This window comes from Xiphophorus hellerii, chromosome 14, assembly GCF_003331165.1.
Source record: "Xiphophorus hellerii strain 12219 chromosome 14, Xiphophorus_hellerii-4.1, whole genome shotgun sequence".
NCBI lineage: Eukaryota > Metazoa > Chordata > Actinopteri > Cyprinodontiformes > Poeciliidae > Xiphophorus > Xiphophorus hellerii.
Window position 1 is genome coordinate 8996499 of NC_045685.1, and position 15799 is coordinate 9012297.

The 15799-nt window shown below is 42.6% G+C and overlaps 2 protein-coding genes across 7 annotated transcripts in view; one reads left to right on the forward strand and one right to left on the reverse strand.

The window, feature by feature from the left end:
- The window catches only part of col4a5 (collagen, type IV, alpha 5 (Alport syndrome)), a 58863-nt gene extending 57478 nt beyond the window's left edge, over positions 1-1385 (reverse strand). The window contains exon 1 of the mRNA XM_032583375.1: positions 1084-1385. Coding sequence (XP_032439266.1) covers positions 1084-1173 — 90 coding nt within the window. The 5' untranslated portion in view covers positions 1174-1385. The remainder of the gene's footprint in view (positions 1-1083) is intronic.
- Positions 1386-3583: 2198 nt separating this feature from the next.
- The window catches only part of col4a6 (collagen, type IV, alpha 6), a 124258-nt gene continuing 112042 nt past the window's right edge, over positions 3584-15799 (forward strand). For 5 of the 6 annotated variants that reach the window (XM_032582573.1, XM_032582574.1, XM_032582575.1 and 2 more), the window contains exons 1-3: positions 3594-3711; positions 3797-3997; positions 4197-4242. In XM_032582573.1, coding sequence (XP_032438464.1) covers positions 3987-3997; positions 4197-4242 — 57 coding nt within the window. In that variant the 5' untranslated portion in view covers positions 3594-3711; positions 3797-3986. Of the gene's footprint in view, positions 3712-3796; positions 3998-4196; positions 4243-15799 lie in introns of all 6 variants that reach the window. The other variant, XM_032582572.1, reaches the window with a different exon arrangement.

Below are 15799 nucleotides of genomic sequence, written 5' to 3' on the forward strand. Positions count from 1 at the left end.
GGAAAGGATCACAGTTGCTAATTGCTAATACACCTCTTACACCTACGACTTTCAGTGTTTTCATATGTGGCAGCCATATTGGATACGGAGAGGCTTTTCCAGTCAGAATTCAGACTTCACACGAGTTTTTCTTCTTCCATTTTTGACAGGGAACTTGACAAATATGACTTCTACATTCAATAACCTAGAAGTTTTGACTCAAAAGTGCCCCTTTCAAAAGTTTCTAGAGTCAGCCCCTGGTCCAAACAGAACGAAACATAAGCATTTGAACACTTTTTGGGGGGGGGAACTCATCAATATTTGTTCTTCTTTTTTCTTGGACGACGACAGGATTACGCACAGCAAACCTGCTTGTGCAGACGCTGTTATCACTGACAGAGCAGGAATGTCTGGGATCGCATTTTTTTCTTCTTCTTATTATTACAAAGAGCAAAGGAACAATCCGCCACATTCAGCCTTTTTATATTTTATATGTTATTTTATTTATTTATTTTTTTGTGCCGGAATCTTTCACACTACGCAGAATTACATGCAAGCTGCAAAAAAGAACAACAAAAAAAAAGAAGTGTGAATGTGGGTGAGAAGCTCCCTGGCTGGCTTGTTGCTGCAGGTTGCCTCCTCTCCTCTCCTGTTCGCAGTCAGAGCGCATGCAGCCGGACACAAACCCCCCGGTCCGGGTTAGCTGCCATGAAAGCTACAAAAGCAAGGAGGTTGCTCTGGTGGGGAACAAGCGGTGCACCAAAAGTTGGGGGAAGAAGTGCAAACGCGCCGATTGCATGCTTATTATTGACATACGAGCATCGCGGACGCTTGTTAAGAAGCAAGTCTCTCTCTCTCATGTTTCTACATTTTTATCCGGACTCGGTTGGAAGCGGCGGAGTCCGTCCCGGCGCCGGCTCGGTGAGCGCGGCAGGTCTCATCATGCTGCGTGGGTCCTGGGCCCCCACCACCACCACCACCAGCAGCACTCCCACCAATAAATAAAAACCAAAAAAAAAAAAAACCCCAGAATCATAACAATAGTAAAAAAAAATCTGTGCAAGGAGGGAAAAACAACCCCCCACAAACAAAAAGCGCACTTACCGCAGAGTCGGATAGTTGTATGGTGGCGTACAGTACGAGCCAAATCACAACCCAGGCAGGCTGTCGCAGGCGCCTCAAGCCTCTAGTCATCTTCACGGGAGTAAAACTGCGATCCACCTGCGTTACCGATCACGGACCCGTCTCTCTATGTGCGTGTCATGTCTCTGTGCGCCAACTCCGTCTGCAGACTCGGACGCAGAAAGTGTGAGCAGAAAAGGCACTCACTCCCGCGGCTGTTGCTGCGCTCACAGAGCGAGAGATCCTGCAGTGATCCTGGCTCTGGCACGGTGCGCCTCTGCAGTTCACCCTCCCACCCCACTCCTCTCCCCTCTCCTCTCCTCCCGTCCCCCTTCCCCGCTCTATTTCCCTCCCCTCGACTTGCAGCGCAAACTTGCCCACCCCGGATGTGCGGCGACTCCGACACTCTTGAGCGCAGTGATTTGTGCTCCGCGTGCATCTGCAACGGAAAAAAAAGAGTGCAAAAATAAAAATATATATATGTAGCCTATATAATCTAATGCAAAACGTACTTTCAGGTGCGGATCATTCAGTTCAGATCGGGTTTCCTTTCCTTTCAAATGAAAAGAAAGTAACTTTATCCCCGTCCGGATATGCGCGGACGGATACCACTTTGCGCCCAAAAAGAACTGCGAAAAAAAAAGAAGTGTCTTGACATTTTCCCTTTAATTTTTCTGTAAGTCTGGGCATGTTGCATTCCTGTGGGATTTTGAAAGGTCACCCCTTTTCCACTTTTGATCCTTTGCAGGTGGATGGGGATGACACGAGTGACAGGTGAGCTGAACGTCTCTGGGGGGCGGCAGCTCGACGAAATCACAGCGTGAATCATCAGATTACCATCTGTTTGCTCGCAGGTGAAGTTGGCCGCTTCGGTTACAGCTTCATCATTTACGAAGCCACGCAAATCAAAATGCAAGACTTCATGGCCGAACGTTCAAACTCTCCAGATGTTTTCTAATTATTGTTTTTCCTTTTATAAAAGGACAGAACAGAAAAGAAAACAACACAACATGTGGTTCGCTGCTCTCACTTGATGTGTTATGCTTTTGCAGTCGTTGCATTTTTATGTGTGTGCAATACATTCAGCTACGAGTTTACTTTACACAGACTGTCTGAGGAGGAAGCTAGCTGCGCTAACGAGGCAAAAAATCGAGTATGAACAGACATGTTCTCTATTAGTGGGTCAAAAACAATAGATAAAGTAATAAACACAGTCAATTTTAATGGAAAAGCTGCATGTATGTAATAATGTGTTTAATCACGATCTAAAGATGCGAACTGTTTCTGAGCAACTCAGGTTTTCAGGGAGTTTTGTTTTTTTTTTCCACAGCCGAGAAGAAACTCCCATCTGTCTCCTCTTGTTTAGTTCTAGTCCAGTGAAAACAGTCTGAGTGAACATCTCTGTTGGTCTGTATATGGGATAAATCTACCCTGTTTACAAACAGGTGGCCAGTGCAGCTGCCTGTTTTTTGTTTTTTTTTACGGAGACTATCAAATTAAGCCTGTTGACGATAAAATCAAACAGCAACAATGCTTTCTTATCAGTATTATTTTGCCCTTAAATTGCTTGCGTCCGCTGTAGGATTTAGCATGACGATCTTTCACTTTAATAAGAGTTTTGGGCACCAAAAACGGCGACCTCTGCTTCCTACTCATCTATTTATTAATATCATGACACATTGATTCAAATACGGTAAAATTGGATTTGTTACATTGGCATATGAAAGGAAAGAGGTAATGCAGTGGGACTATATGGCATGCTGAAGTAAAGTGGCCCGAGAGTACAGCCTTGAGGAACCTCACATGTGATCTTGTGAGTTTATATTGTTTTTGATCCACATTTTAACTCGGAGTTAGAGCAAATGGAGATGACTCGCATAAATATGACATCAATGAGCTAGAAAAAAAAAAGGACAAAAATCACCAACTGAGATCCTGCCTTACAGATGAACCATTATTCAGATTCAGGCAGGAGGATGACGTCATCGGCGTAAAAGATACATCAACAGGCTGTTAAAAACGGCGTTGAAGGCTCAGGTCAAGATGAATAAAAATAGAGCACTAGAGCTAAAAGAGGACTGTTTGCAACTTGAGTAACTCACCATGGCTATGCGTGGAGTGCAAACAGACCAGGCTCCTGCCTGCTTCACAATTAAATCACGGTAACAGAAAGAAAACTATTTAAAAAAAAGAAGAAGATTTCATGTGCTTTTTTTTTCTAGCCTTGCTAGAATTTGTACAACACTAACGTATATCAAATGATAAAGAAAACAATATACATTTAAAATAAAATAGTCTGTAGTTTTATCGCAATGCAAAAAAAGTTTTGGCACTTTTTTTATGGTGATAAACGCGAGATCGGCGAACCACTGCAGATGGCAGAGAGAGTTTCAGCTTTGATTTCAGACTGTGTGCTTTTGCATTCTCGGTTATGGAGGCGCTGACATGTGCGTCAGTGTGTGTGAATGTATGCGCGAGGAGACGTGCATGCGTGTGTGTGTGTGTGTTTGAACGTGTGGCCCCTCCTCCGCCCCTTCGCTGCTTTTCGCCGCTGAGCCCAGAGCGCAGCAGCTCGGAGAGCGCAGCAGCCTGTGCACCGCTTTGACTTCGGTGAGTTGGGAACAAACTTCTTACTTTTTGGCCAGATTTCTGTTCATGTTTTTTTTTTGTTTTTTTTTTTCGGTCACATTTGCAGCGAGCGCGGAACTTGCGAAGGGGTTCTCAGTTTCAGCGGAGGGACTACTTTGTCTCTTCTTATCTCCGTGTAGATGACACAGGAGTGGAGGTTTTGGAGCTGCCGATGAGCGCGTTTGAGGTGAAGAGAGGATCTTCCTGCTGGTGAAGAGAGGGGGGAACTAGTCTGTGGCAGCCAGGCGGATAACAAAATGAAATTCCTGTAAGAATACTTCTCTTCTTTTTTTGTTGTTGTTGTTGCAAAAATCTCTGTGCGAACTAATAATGCCCCAGCATGCAGTTGTGCGGTGCACGACCACAGCTCCCGTGCAGGTCATCTGCCAGGAAACCCCCTCCCCAAAACAAAAAAACTCCCTCACATAACTCTAATAAAGTAAACCAAAAATGTTTCTGCGTTGCAGGATCTGTGTGCTGACTGTCTCCTGCGTGCTGAGATCTACGCACGGAGTAAGTACCAGTTGTTTCTAGGCTGCTATTGGTCCTGCAGGTGAGGCGGCTCTCCGCATGCTCTATGAGCCGCTCACACGGCAGATTGTTGATGTGTGTTTAAACCACTGCTGCTCGTGGAAGTCGGCGAAAAAAATGTGTCCAACTTTGTTGAAAACCAAGATATAAACGACGGATTTTTTTTTAATTTTTTTTGCGCGCAAAGCCTCTCAAATGTCATATCCGCCTTTTACGTTTTGTTATTTTTTCCTTTACAGTTTAGAATTGATTTAAATTAGTGTTAAATGGCACTTTTGTTGGTCATGTTGTCATTGAATTACTCCTATTTTCTGTCTTACTTGTGTGGATCACTTCATTGAAAGCTTCCATTGCAGCTGCGTTTAAATGCGGCCCTGGGCGCTGTTAATGCGGCTGATGTTTGAGTGGACCCGCTCACAGTCATTTGCATTGTAAGCCCCGCCCTCCTGATGAATATGTATGAGGTTCATTAGCGCAACAGGCTTTTCTCTAAGCCACACCTTTCAGCTCGGCAGCTTACATTTTTGACGCTCCTATCATTTCCTCTGCCTCTTTCTGTACCGGTGCTTCCCAAAGCTGGGCGTCCCTGGTGTGAAATCTAAAGTTATGAAAATGACAGCTGAAGAATAATTAGTAGAAGAGCTGGAGGAAAATACAGTTTATAATGGACAAGCATAAAGAAGTGCATAATGTAAAACTGGAAGGGTATTCTAAAATATCATATATTTGCTTTTAGAAGCAGCCTATTATAAACATCTAGTCCTCCTGTATGTAATTTTAACTCGACATATAATTAGCAAAAGTCCTCTGATCAGACGAGACCGCAGTTCAACTTTTTAGGCAGCGCGCAAAAATGTTCGATGTGGCAGAAAACTCCACGTCACCCTGAATACACCGTCCCCACAGCGAAACAAGGCGGTGGCAGCATCATGGCGTGGGGATGGTTGTTCTTCTGCAGGGACAGGGAGGCCAGTTAGAGTTGATGGGAAGATGGATGGAGATGATTACAGGGGAAAAAAACTGGAAGAAAGCACTCAAGAGGTTGAAAGATAAATCGATATTTATGTGTGTCAAGACCCAAAACACAATGGAGAAACATATCTGATTTTCTTTCCACTTTGTGTTGGTGAATGACGACTTTTTGAATGTAGTACTTTAGCATACTGTACATTAACCTGATTATGCTTCCATATGAGACATTTTAATTATTCGTCAATTATCAGCATTGCCTACTTAAAGCAACGAGGATCTACAGGTGTAGAAAATTACATTAAATGTTTCTATAATTTGCTAATTAACATGCAGCCAGCTTTGCGTGAAAGCAAAATCAATTCATTCTTTCAGCTTTTTTCAGGTTTCATTCATTTCAGAAAGGGCTAAAATAGTATTTATTTGGTGATTAATAACCTGGTTTATATCCGAGTTTCAATTAAAGTAAGGAAAAAAAAGATTAGAATACGTCAGTAAGAGGAGTTTATCAGCTGAAAGTCAAGAAAGCAGAGTGATGGAAAACCTCCTGTGTTTCAACACAAATCAGCTGATTGAGCTGCATTGACTTTAAATTGACCCCTCCACCCCCAGCACCACCTCCCTGATTGTTTTGTAGTGTGTGTGGGTGTAATTGGCCAACTGAATGGATGTGTGGGGGCACTGACTGATACATTACTTGGGTGGTCTGTGCCTATAGGCATGTAAGTTGCATCCTTTGTAAATGAAGCCCAAAGTTTGTGTTTTGAGAGAAAACAAATGCAATCTGAGTTTGACTGCGAGTTGACACAACGTCTTTATAAGGTGTCATCAGAATCAGCACAGAAGAATGAGAATGAACGCATTGTTTCTCAGTCACTAAAAATGCCAAGTGATCATATTACAATCACATATTCTGAGACGACGTTATTGAAAAGTGTCAGACGTCTGAGCAAATTTCTCCAATAACATCTAGATTTAGCTATAAAGTCGTTAATCAAAGGTAGTTATGAAGCCTGACTTGGTGGCGGCAGCATCATGTTGTGGGGATTTTATGGTATTTCAAAAAAAAAAAAAAAAGCTTTTATGGTTCATTGTAAACTTCACAAATGACAATATTTGTGTTAGTGTCACATATCAGAGTGTTGTGAAATGAACAATTGAATTAAGCTAACAGTCTTCTTCTCCTGTAGTTTATTTGGTGTGACAGTACCATCTCCACCTACCTGCTGGTGTCATGGATATTTAGCATAAATGTTAACTAATTTTATTAAATTTTTTTCAAACTGAGGGAAAATATGTGGCTCTGCGTGTGTGCTAGCGTGTTTAGTAGCTTTGTTTGAAACTAGCTAGCTACATAAGTTAGCCACACAGCAAAAACAGCCAGAAGTTTTCATACAAACCATTTATTAACCCTCCAGACTTTTAAAACAAAGATGCTTTAATCTTTGTCTCTCACTTCAGTCTGTATGTTAAATAAGCATTTGTTTCAGGAGGGAGGGAGTTGAAGTTTTATCTTTTCACTAAAACATGTCAGCGAACATACAAAGATGGAATGTGTTGGCGGTTCAGTTGGCCTATCGGGCTGACACAGATGTTGGTGCAGGGAAAACATCACATGCAGGTGAGGAGGAATGGCCTGCAGAGGAGAGCCATTATGGCAGGATTACAGGGGTGGAAAAGTAAAAAGAGTTGGCACAAGTGATTGGAACCGCATGCATTAAGACTTCATATTGCGTTTTGGTTCAGCTGCATCTTGCTAGTTTTAAGAGTTGATATGAATCAAAACTAGTGTTTTTCAAGGAGCCATTTTACTGCTTCATTGGGACATTGGAAATTTCTGCGTGTTCTCGCCTGAGTTCGGCAGTTTAGTGGTTTAAATTAATGACATAGAAAAAGTGACATAATATGTAGGTCAACATTTAGGAAAGTTTTTCATAATCATCATTTCAGGCGAGTTTAAGATAAGATCATAAATTCACACATTTCACATGAGAATGAAGTCGAGGCGTGTAAATATATGAAGCCATGACAATGTAAGTATGTGCAATATAACAAACAATGACTGCGATGTTGGCCATATGGGCAGTTGCACAGGGCGGCATTAGGAACGGGCGTGAAAGCTTCGTGCTGGACTTCGTAGCATTTCATGCCAGCTCAGAGTCTCGGATGACTTTCTGCATTTTGATTGGTTATATGAAATGCGATCTGGGTGGGTGTGGCTTCAGTCAAAATCCAGGATGGACGCGTTACTTGAAAGGAGAATGCCTCATCTGTCACGCTTTCCACCCAGAGCGTTGGCAACACGGCTGGACTCAGACATTCGTTAATGTCCGCGCCTGTTGTATGTTTTTAAAAGTTGAGAAACCAAATCTAACCGACGTCAACAACTTTAGCGTTGTCCAGCCATAATGTTGCAATTCCTTAATGTTCTGATATCATGGATCCGAAGAAGGAAGGAACTTGATATAATGAATCCCCTTTTAACCATTTTGAAGTTTGATTTAGTCATTTGTTGGATTTACACATATAAACAGACCCTTCCAGGTTTTCATTACTTGTGTTTAAGATTACATTTAGTGTGTGAGTTTTATTTCAGAACCGTCATCTTGGCCAGGCAAGCTAAAAAAAATTCTAAACGTATTTATTTAACTATAAAACTACTAAGGGTAGATGGGCCTCAGTGACAGGTAGTGCTGTAGCTTAAAAGTTTCTCATCTTAAATATATAAAATACTTTTGTTGCACATACTTTATATGGAAAAAAAATACTCAAACTGAAACATTTTGTTTCCTTAAAAAAATTCTGTGCACAGTAAAAATTTTTATTTATTTTTTTTCCCAACTTTTTTTGCACATTTGGAAATGCAGCCAGCCTTCGCCCCATGATGACATTAGATATTTTAAAATGTCACTTTTTGGTTCCCAAAACAGTTCTTCCCCCGTCTCTTCCCCCCAGATTCCTCTGCAGCTTGGTGAGACTTGTCTCTCGCTCCCTGCAGGTGCCACAGGGTGGAACATTCCACAGAGGGAGGGCTGATAATCAGGGTTGATTTGTGGGTCCCCCATTCTCTTATTTCATTTTCTCAGGCCCTCATCCACTCATTAGTTCCCCTCCAACAACCAGTTCTTTACCGATTGATCCTCAGAGCAAATCAAGGCTAGCTGTCCGAGGATCTTTTGGTTAGCTTTTGTGTCGCTGTTCTTTGGATTCCTTTAGCCAAATAAACGTTCTTCCCATGTTCAGATTCCTAAATTTGACATGTTCTGCAATAAATATAAATAACATGTTTCTTGGTCTGGCTGATGTGCAAACGGAATGTGTGCAGAAATATTGGGGATTGTTGTGAAGTTTATAACTTTTTGTCTTGAAAACCCGCATGAATGTTGACGACGTGGGTCAGAAGATCCGCTTATGATAAAGTTCTGATGGTGTTTTGAGTAGAGACGCAGAGGCGAGTGGAAAATTTGATCTGACAAGGAGGACTGGATGTTTGGTTTGACTGGATGCTGCTGCTCCGTTTCAGTTTTCAGTCTGGCTCTTAAACTAACCCGGATTCATTCCTCCCTTTTTTTATTCTTATTTTTGTGGATACCATCTCAGTTGTAGCATAAACTAAAGTTAATTTCATCACGTAGACGGTACACCAAATTTATGGCCAATCTTTGCTCGGAGAAAGGTCGAAACACTTTTGTCGCTGAGCGTATTAGGAACCCTATAAACCACATACAGCAGCTTTAACGTGCTCTCGAAAAGCCTCTGTTGTTGCTCTCCCAGACCCACATCTAAGAGTCTGCGACCTGTGTGGTTCACGCAAGCAGTGGAGCATGTCTCCCCTGTCCCTATAAAATCCTGTTTGTGAGTGTGTCGGTGCAGGTGTGAGGAAAGACATCTTGAGCTTGGTTTTACGCGGGGGAATACCCGGTGGTATGAAACGATTCAGGCGAGCACGCTGGCTTTTTGGCTTTCGTAGCGCTGCTCCCCCACAGACGGTCCAAAGCCAGCTGTTGAGTGAAGGCCTCTGAGGTTTGTCAGAGGACATCAGTGAACAAACGGCATCACGAAGACCAAAAAAACGAGCTTTTCACTAGGGATGCACCGATCCACGTTTTTCACTTCTGATACCGATACCGATATCAGAGGTTTAATATCGGTCAATACCGATTCGGTATTAAGAAACAGTGCTGAAATGACTTGAAACATTTTAAACACAGACATACTGAATGTCTGAATGTACATACTGAAATGTACTGAATTTACACAACTCTGTACCAGGACAGCACACTTAAACACACCATAAGCTACAAACATGTAAAAACAACAACTTTAATTTGTTGAGTCGGTGCAATTAGCAGTAAAACAACCATTGTAAAGTAAATCATAAAGAAACTGACAAAATCAGCAGATTGACAAACTTGGTCAAATCTTCTGAAAAGAATAAGCAATAAGAAACCTTCTTTCAAATGGTTCAGAAATTGCAATTATTCATTCTAAATATAACGTCGGATAAATAACAAATCGGAACATTACTCGGAGCACAAAATGTAGAATTAGACTGAATAGATTTGCAATTGTAATTGCACATAGAAATGATTCGACAAGTGAATACAAATGCATCTCATGCCTTTGAAATTGGTCCTTGCAAAACCTCAAAAACAATATTTGACTTCTAAGTTACGATAATGGACTACGTTTTGTTGGTCTTTCACATAAAATTAAAGTAAAATATATTGAAGTTTGTGGTAGTGACATGGGAAGACGTAAAAAAGTAAAATCAGTCCAACTTGACGGTGAAGAGGACCCATCGTCTTTCAAACAACAGGAACAAAATCAGCAGCAGAACTAAGCTGAGGCATCCCAGATGTAAACCCTGTTGGGTTTTTTTTTTTGCTCCTCTGTTAGCGCGGTGGTTCATGGTGTAGCTGGAGGCGCCATCATCCCCCATGGTTCGGCCTCTGCACCGGGGCCTGTTTTAAATGGACGAGGGCCCAGTTTTGGTGCCCTATCCAAAATAAAAAATAAAAATAAAAATAAAAATTTCTCCATGCAAACTAGAGGCATTAATAGGTAGAGCTACATTCGCAGGGTCAACCTTTCCCATCTGAGATGGCGCCATGTTGCTCCCAAAAGATGTTCAATACATTTCCAAATATTTGTGTTTTTCACACATTAATAAAAATGTAACAATACTGAAACAACGCGCTTCATATGATCAAACGAGTTTTATGTAAATTAAAGTAAACCATGCATTCATTAAAAAAACATTCTAAATCTTTGGACCGCCCCACAAATGATGATGCCCTGGGCTACTGCCCCTGTACACCCTTTCTACTGCCTGGCCCGGCTCGGCGCAGCCTCCTTCAGGCATCCGGGTCCCCCTAACCCCCTCCTCTTTAGACGGAGCCACCGCTGTCAGTTTGTCCCCCGATTGGTCGCGGTGACCCCAGAGGTCAGAGTGCGTCTGAGCACAAAACGGGGGGAGGGTTGTAACCGCGGCGACCTGTTAGCAAGCCGCCGCCTGCTCTGCAGCTCATAGAGTCGTATGCTTTTGCTGTCTTTGATGAGAGGAAGATGAGCAACAGCAGCCAGCTGTAATAAAAGAGAGAGAAAGAGAGCGAGGTGGAATCTTCCCATCTTTCCTCAGGGACTTGTGAAGGTCTGACAGAGGGGAGCTGAGGTGGGGCAGCTACACGTTGCCTGGATGCTCAGTGAGAGTGCTGCCTTGGCTTGTTCGGCGTGCCAGATCCATTCAGCCCCCACCCCATCCTCTCTCCACCTCCCAATCATCAGGCTTGTTTGCACTTGAGAGGGATTACATTTCCATTGTTTTGTTTGCAGGGGTTTCTCTTGGATCCGTCTTTCATGCTTCCCTTTCTTGTTTTTTCTTTCCCGACGTCAAGTCTCTATGCCAATGGACTCTGTTGTCTTTCAATTGCTAAAATGTTGAAAACCACATATGATTTTCCTTCTGCGTGATTAGCTGCGTTCCCTTTACAAATGTGTTCAAACCTTTGTCAATAATCCGCTAATGTCGAAAAAAACACAATTCTGCTGTTGCGGCGTTTCCTATTAATAAGAAATTCATGTCAAATCATCACGTAAGTATGTTTGGACAATGAGTCATTCCGCACCGTCATCCTCCAGCTGCTTCCTGTTGTCTCCTTCTTCATGGTTTTCATCAGTGAAAACTCCGGTTGTTGATCATGTGACTCGTGTGAGGCGGAAAAAAATGTTTCCGTTACAATTTTGCGAAGTAAACCAATTTCGATGCGAGCAGCAAAACTTTTTAATCGAAAAACAAGAGGCTTTTTTTTTTGTGGAAATTGCCGTGTTTCCATGAAGCAAATTTATTTTCACAATTTCAAATTGTGCCGTTGTTTGGTGAATGGAAACGCATCTAGCGTTACGCATTACTCTGTTTCCGTCATAAAATCCTAATAAAGTCAAACTCTGTTTTTGGTGCTAATGTGACAGCATGTCTGTATTTTAAGAAAGGTAAATGCTGCAGCCGGGTCATGAAATTTGGATGTATTCAGGTGGAAAGTTGCAGCTTTTTCTCGGTTCCTTACAGACAGTTTGAATGAAAGAAGTTCAGGGGATTCAATCCGGAGATTCCAACCATTTCTTCCCAAATAGCTCCCGCAAACCCCTCGCTGCAGCCGACCGAGATGGGAACTATATCATTGGCACATCAGATGCTTTAGTCATTGTCTGCTATTACCGCCTCACTGTGTCTCGGCCTGTCCCTGTAATTACGAATACTTCCGCTCTGATTTTCCACCGCTCGTAGCCACCGTTCTCTCTCTTCTTCTTCTTCTTCTTCGCAAGCCGGGTAATTGGGATGGCCTTATGTTCTCCGCTCCAACACCTGGATCTAATGCGCGGGATCAACTTTCCTTTTGGGCTTTTTGAATAATCTTTTCACCCACTGTTCTCTGGGTGTTCACCTCCTTCCCTGTTTTGTGACGGTTCAACTGGAGCAGCTGGCCAAGCTGATGATGTCATTTGTTTTTCGGAAAACAACGGGTGAAGCTCGGGAGGTGCCGCTGCTTATTGCTGTATATACAGACTTCACCAGAGTACTCCGACTTAATCTCTTTGGAGGATTTTCCATTAATACTTGTGTTTTTTTGTTTTTTTGCTGGAAATTCGTTTGCCTTGTAATATTTGGGGAAGATAAAGTCTCTATGCTCCATTGAGCTAGATAAGCACGCGATGACAGCCATCTTTGTTTATGTTGTCGCTGTGCGTTGCCAGAAGTGTTCGCGCTTGAATGCATTTAATGGGACTTAATGTGACCAACACAAGCCGTGCGCAAGAAAATTACACGCTTTTCAAATTTGTTTTACAAGCACTAATCTGAAAAGTGTGGTGTGCACATGTTTTCGGCTCCTCTTTCCTTAATTCTTTGGATGCAATTACAGCAACAAATCTTGTCGATTACGACTTCCTACTTTGCCTTAAAATCTTCTTTAGAAAGTAGTTTGATCGCTATCTTATTTTTTTTATTATTGCTTTTTAATTTATTGACAGTTTAAAATGAACACGTCACATGTTGACGTAAACACACGCTTTGAATGAAAGGAGTTTGAAAAAGAAAAAAAATGTGTATCCCTTCTCTGTAACGTCAGCTTAGTTTAGCTTAAATACATTTTTAAACACAAAACGTCCAATGTGTACATTCAAAGATAATAATAAAGACAATACATTATCTTTTTCCTAAATAAACAAAGTGCAAAAAAATATCATTTGAGGGCAAACCAAAACAAAAAGGCTAAATTTGTTTGAGGTTTTTTGTTGGAGTTGAGAATCTAGGTATTTTCAGAAGGCAATACGGTCCACTTGATTTTATTTTGAGATATCGGATGAGTTATTATCGGCACAGTTATGAAAGTTTTATACGTAAAAAATGTTGAAATCTGGATATTCCTTTTTCTTCAACTTCTCAATTGTGTTGGTTTATTCCAAAAAAAAAAAAAAAAAAGTAGCAAAAAGCTTTTAAGTTTGTGGTTACAGTGTGACAAAATGTAGCAATTTTTTATTTTCATATTTCTTTTTTCAACATATTAGATGCCGTTACAATCAGGTCAAAAGCAGCCTTTTTTTTTTCTTTTTTTTTACGGGGGAGTTTTGCTTAAGCATCTTTTGGTAAATTTTTGTCCGTCACTGTCGTCCCAAAAAATGCCATAAATCACATTATCTCCCCAATTTGTCTTGTAGGCCTCCCCAGAGGCCAAAATACCACACAGGTCAAGTGTAATATAGTGTGCTTTGTAGCTGATTATGAAGCTGTTAGCGGTTAGCCGTGCCCTGCGTTTGAACCCTTATTGAAGACCATTCGTCATCTGAGAAGTGAACCTGCAGCCGTCCATCTCTACTGCCGAGTCTCGCGTCTTTCCCTGCTGCTCCGTGGCTCCGCAGCTTCTATCTGCGACGTGCGAAAAACAACGTCAAGACCCCTCTGTGAACTCCTCAGCATCCTATTTTTTTCCCCCCGGACTCTTCAGGTATTTCGTGAGCGGAAATCCCGGGGCGACCGAGACTCTTGTTTATGTGGGAGCGTAGCGGTCGCCGTTTAAAGTTCCCCACAGGGGGCGGTGGGTATTTTCGGGGACTGGGTCACGCCATCCCGTGACTCTCGTCCATAAAAGCGCCTGGGCCGGCTCCCAGTTTTTCCTCTGCTAACTCATGCTTGACTGTGGGACTCTGGGCAAGCGTAAGGCAACTTTTGGCATGCGCAACAAAGGGGTTCTTGTCATCCGTTTCTGACGTCGTTGACTTGATGTCAGGTTAAAAGGCTTTGAAAGAATTTTTTTTAACGAAAAAAAGTTCACTTTTAAGATTTAAAAGTGGGTGTAAAAGTTGTTGCAAGGGTTTCCTCTGAACTCTGACTCAGCTGTCCTGCAGCATCAAACCACCTCGCACAATTCCCTTAGCTTCTCCCTCAGCCCCTTGCTTTTAGCTTTTACTTCAGTCGTTATTAATTGAAGGGCCTCTACTCGTCCTCTGGCTCTGTGCCTCGTGGCCAAAGTGGCCTCAGAAGGCCACTAATGAGGAGGGACAGTTGATCATTGTACCAGCCCCACGTTCCAGAACGTGGCAGCTTTCAGAGGGATCGTAAACTCCCGACTGTCATCTAAAAGTTTCATCGGAACAACGTTTTAAGATTTGATGTCCACGGCGAAGGAGTTGCGGTGTTTTGCGCCGGTTGTCGGTGTCCTGTAACCGGGTGTTTGTCAACAGAGCCTGGTTGCCCTACATATTTATTCAGTGTGAACTCGCTCTGGCCGTTCCTAAAAATAGATTGCTCACTGACTGACCTGAGAGCAGTTTCAGCTGTTGGTAGGATACAGAGAGTACGGACACGCCATTAACTCATACATGGATGTTGTTTTTCTCCGTGTTTTGGGAGGATTTAGAGAAAGATTTAATCATTCTTGGTTAGATGTGAAATCTAAATGTTAGCTCTCTGTAAAATGTTTTGTGTTTTGGCTTATTCTACACGTCTTCCTACCATATGAAAAATATATTGGCTCTGAGAAAACAATGATGATCATTTAAATTGAGGGAATTAGGCCTAATGCAAATGCTATATTTAGCTAACAAAGATTAGCAATGATAATGCGCACCGCAAAGGACGTTTCTACATACTTTCCTTTATTGCACAAAAAAACGTGGGTGTGGAACAGAGCAGTTTGCCTTACGTGATTTTCTCTGTCATCGCTCATCATTTAATATAATTGAGGGCTGCACTAAACACCGCCTGCGGCAACTTTTTTTTTTTTAGACCTTATTAGCTGTTTGACACAGCTCAAAGATTCATGGCTCGGGGGACTGTGCTCGAACATAAAAGTCTTGAATGCTCCTAAAATCTGCAATGACACAGATGTACATACGCACACACACACACACACACACCCACACACACACACACACACACAGAGAGAGAGAGAGAGTCATGACCAAGGACTGAAACCCATTCAGCTTAGGGTAAGGATTTTCTTATCAAAGGCAAATCTGGCTTCATTTTTAAACTTGACGTGAACTCCGGTGTTTGCTCATGTTTTTTTTTCTTTAAATGCACAGATTTCCTAAACTATGTTGACAGTGGCAGGCGGTAATGTCAACATACAGCATGTTTGTCCTTTTAGCCTGTGTGAAGGTGTGGAAGTAAGCTTACTATCTGCATATTCCATAGCATTTGCGTTCTTTTGTATCTACTTCGTTGGCTGCCCTCGAAAATCACCAGCAGCACCTTTTTTCCTCCTCCAACCCATCGGACTGTTCATGCATTCCCGATGCCAGACGATGGCATTTAGTAAACCGAAGCGCGTGTCAGACGGCGCGGGGACAGGTCCGGGCGTACAACCCGCCGGCCCGCGAGGGGTGACAGCCAATAAACCTCAGCCGAGGGGATGGAGGAGGACGCAGGCACATTCCATGTCATCACCACAGCTACTGGGAGCACCTCCTCCATCGCTCTCGACCACCACCTCTCACCTCCGCTGCCCTATGGCTCCCGGAGGAGGTCACACACCTGTCTCCACTTCTTTCCTCCTCCACTTCGCCCGTT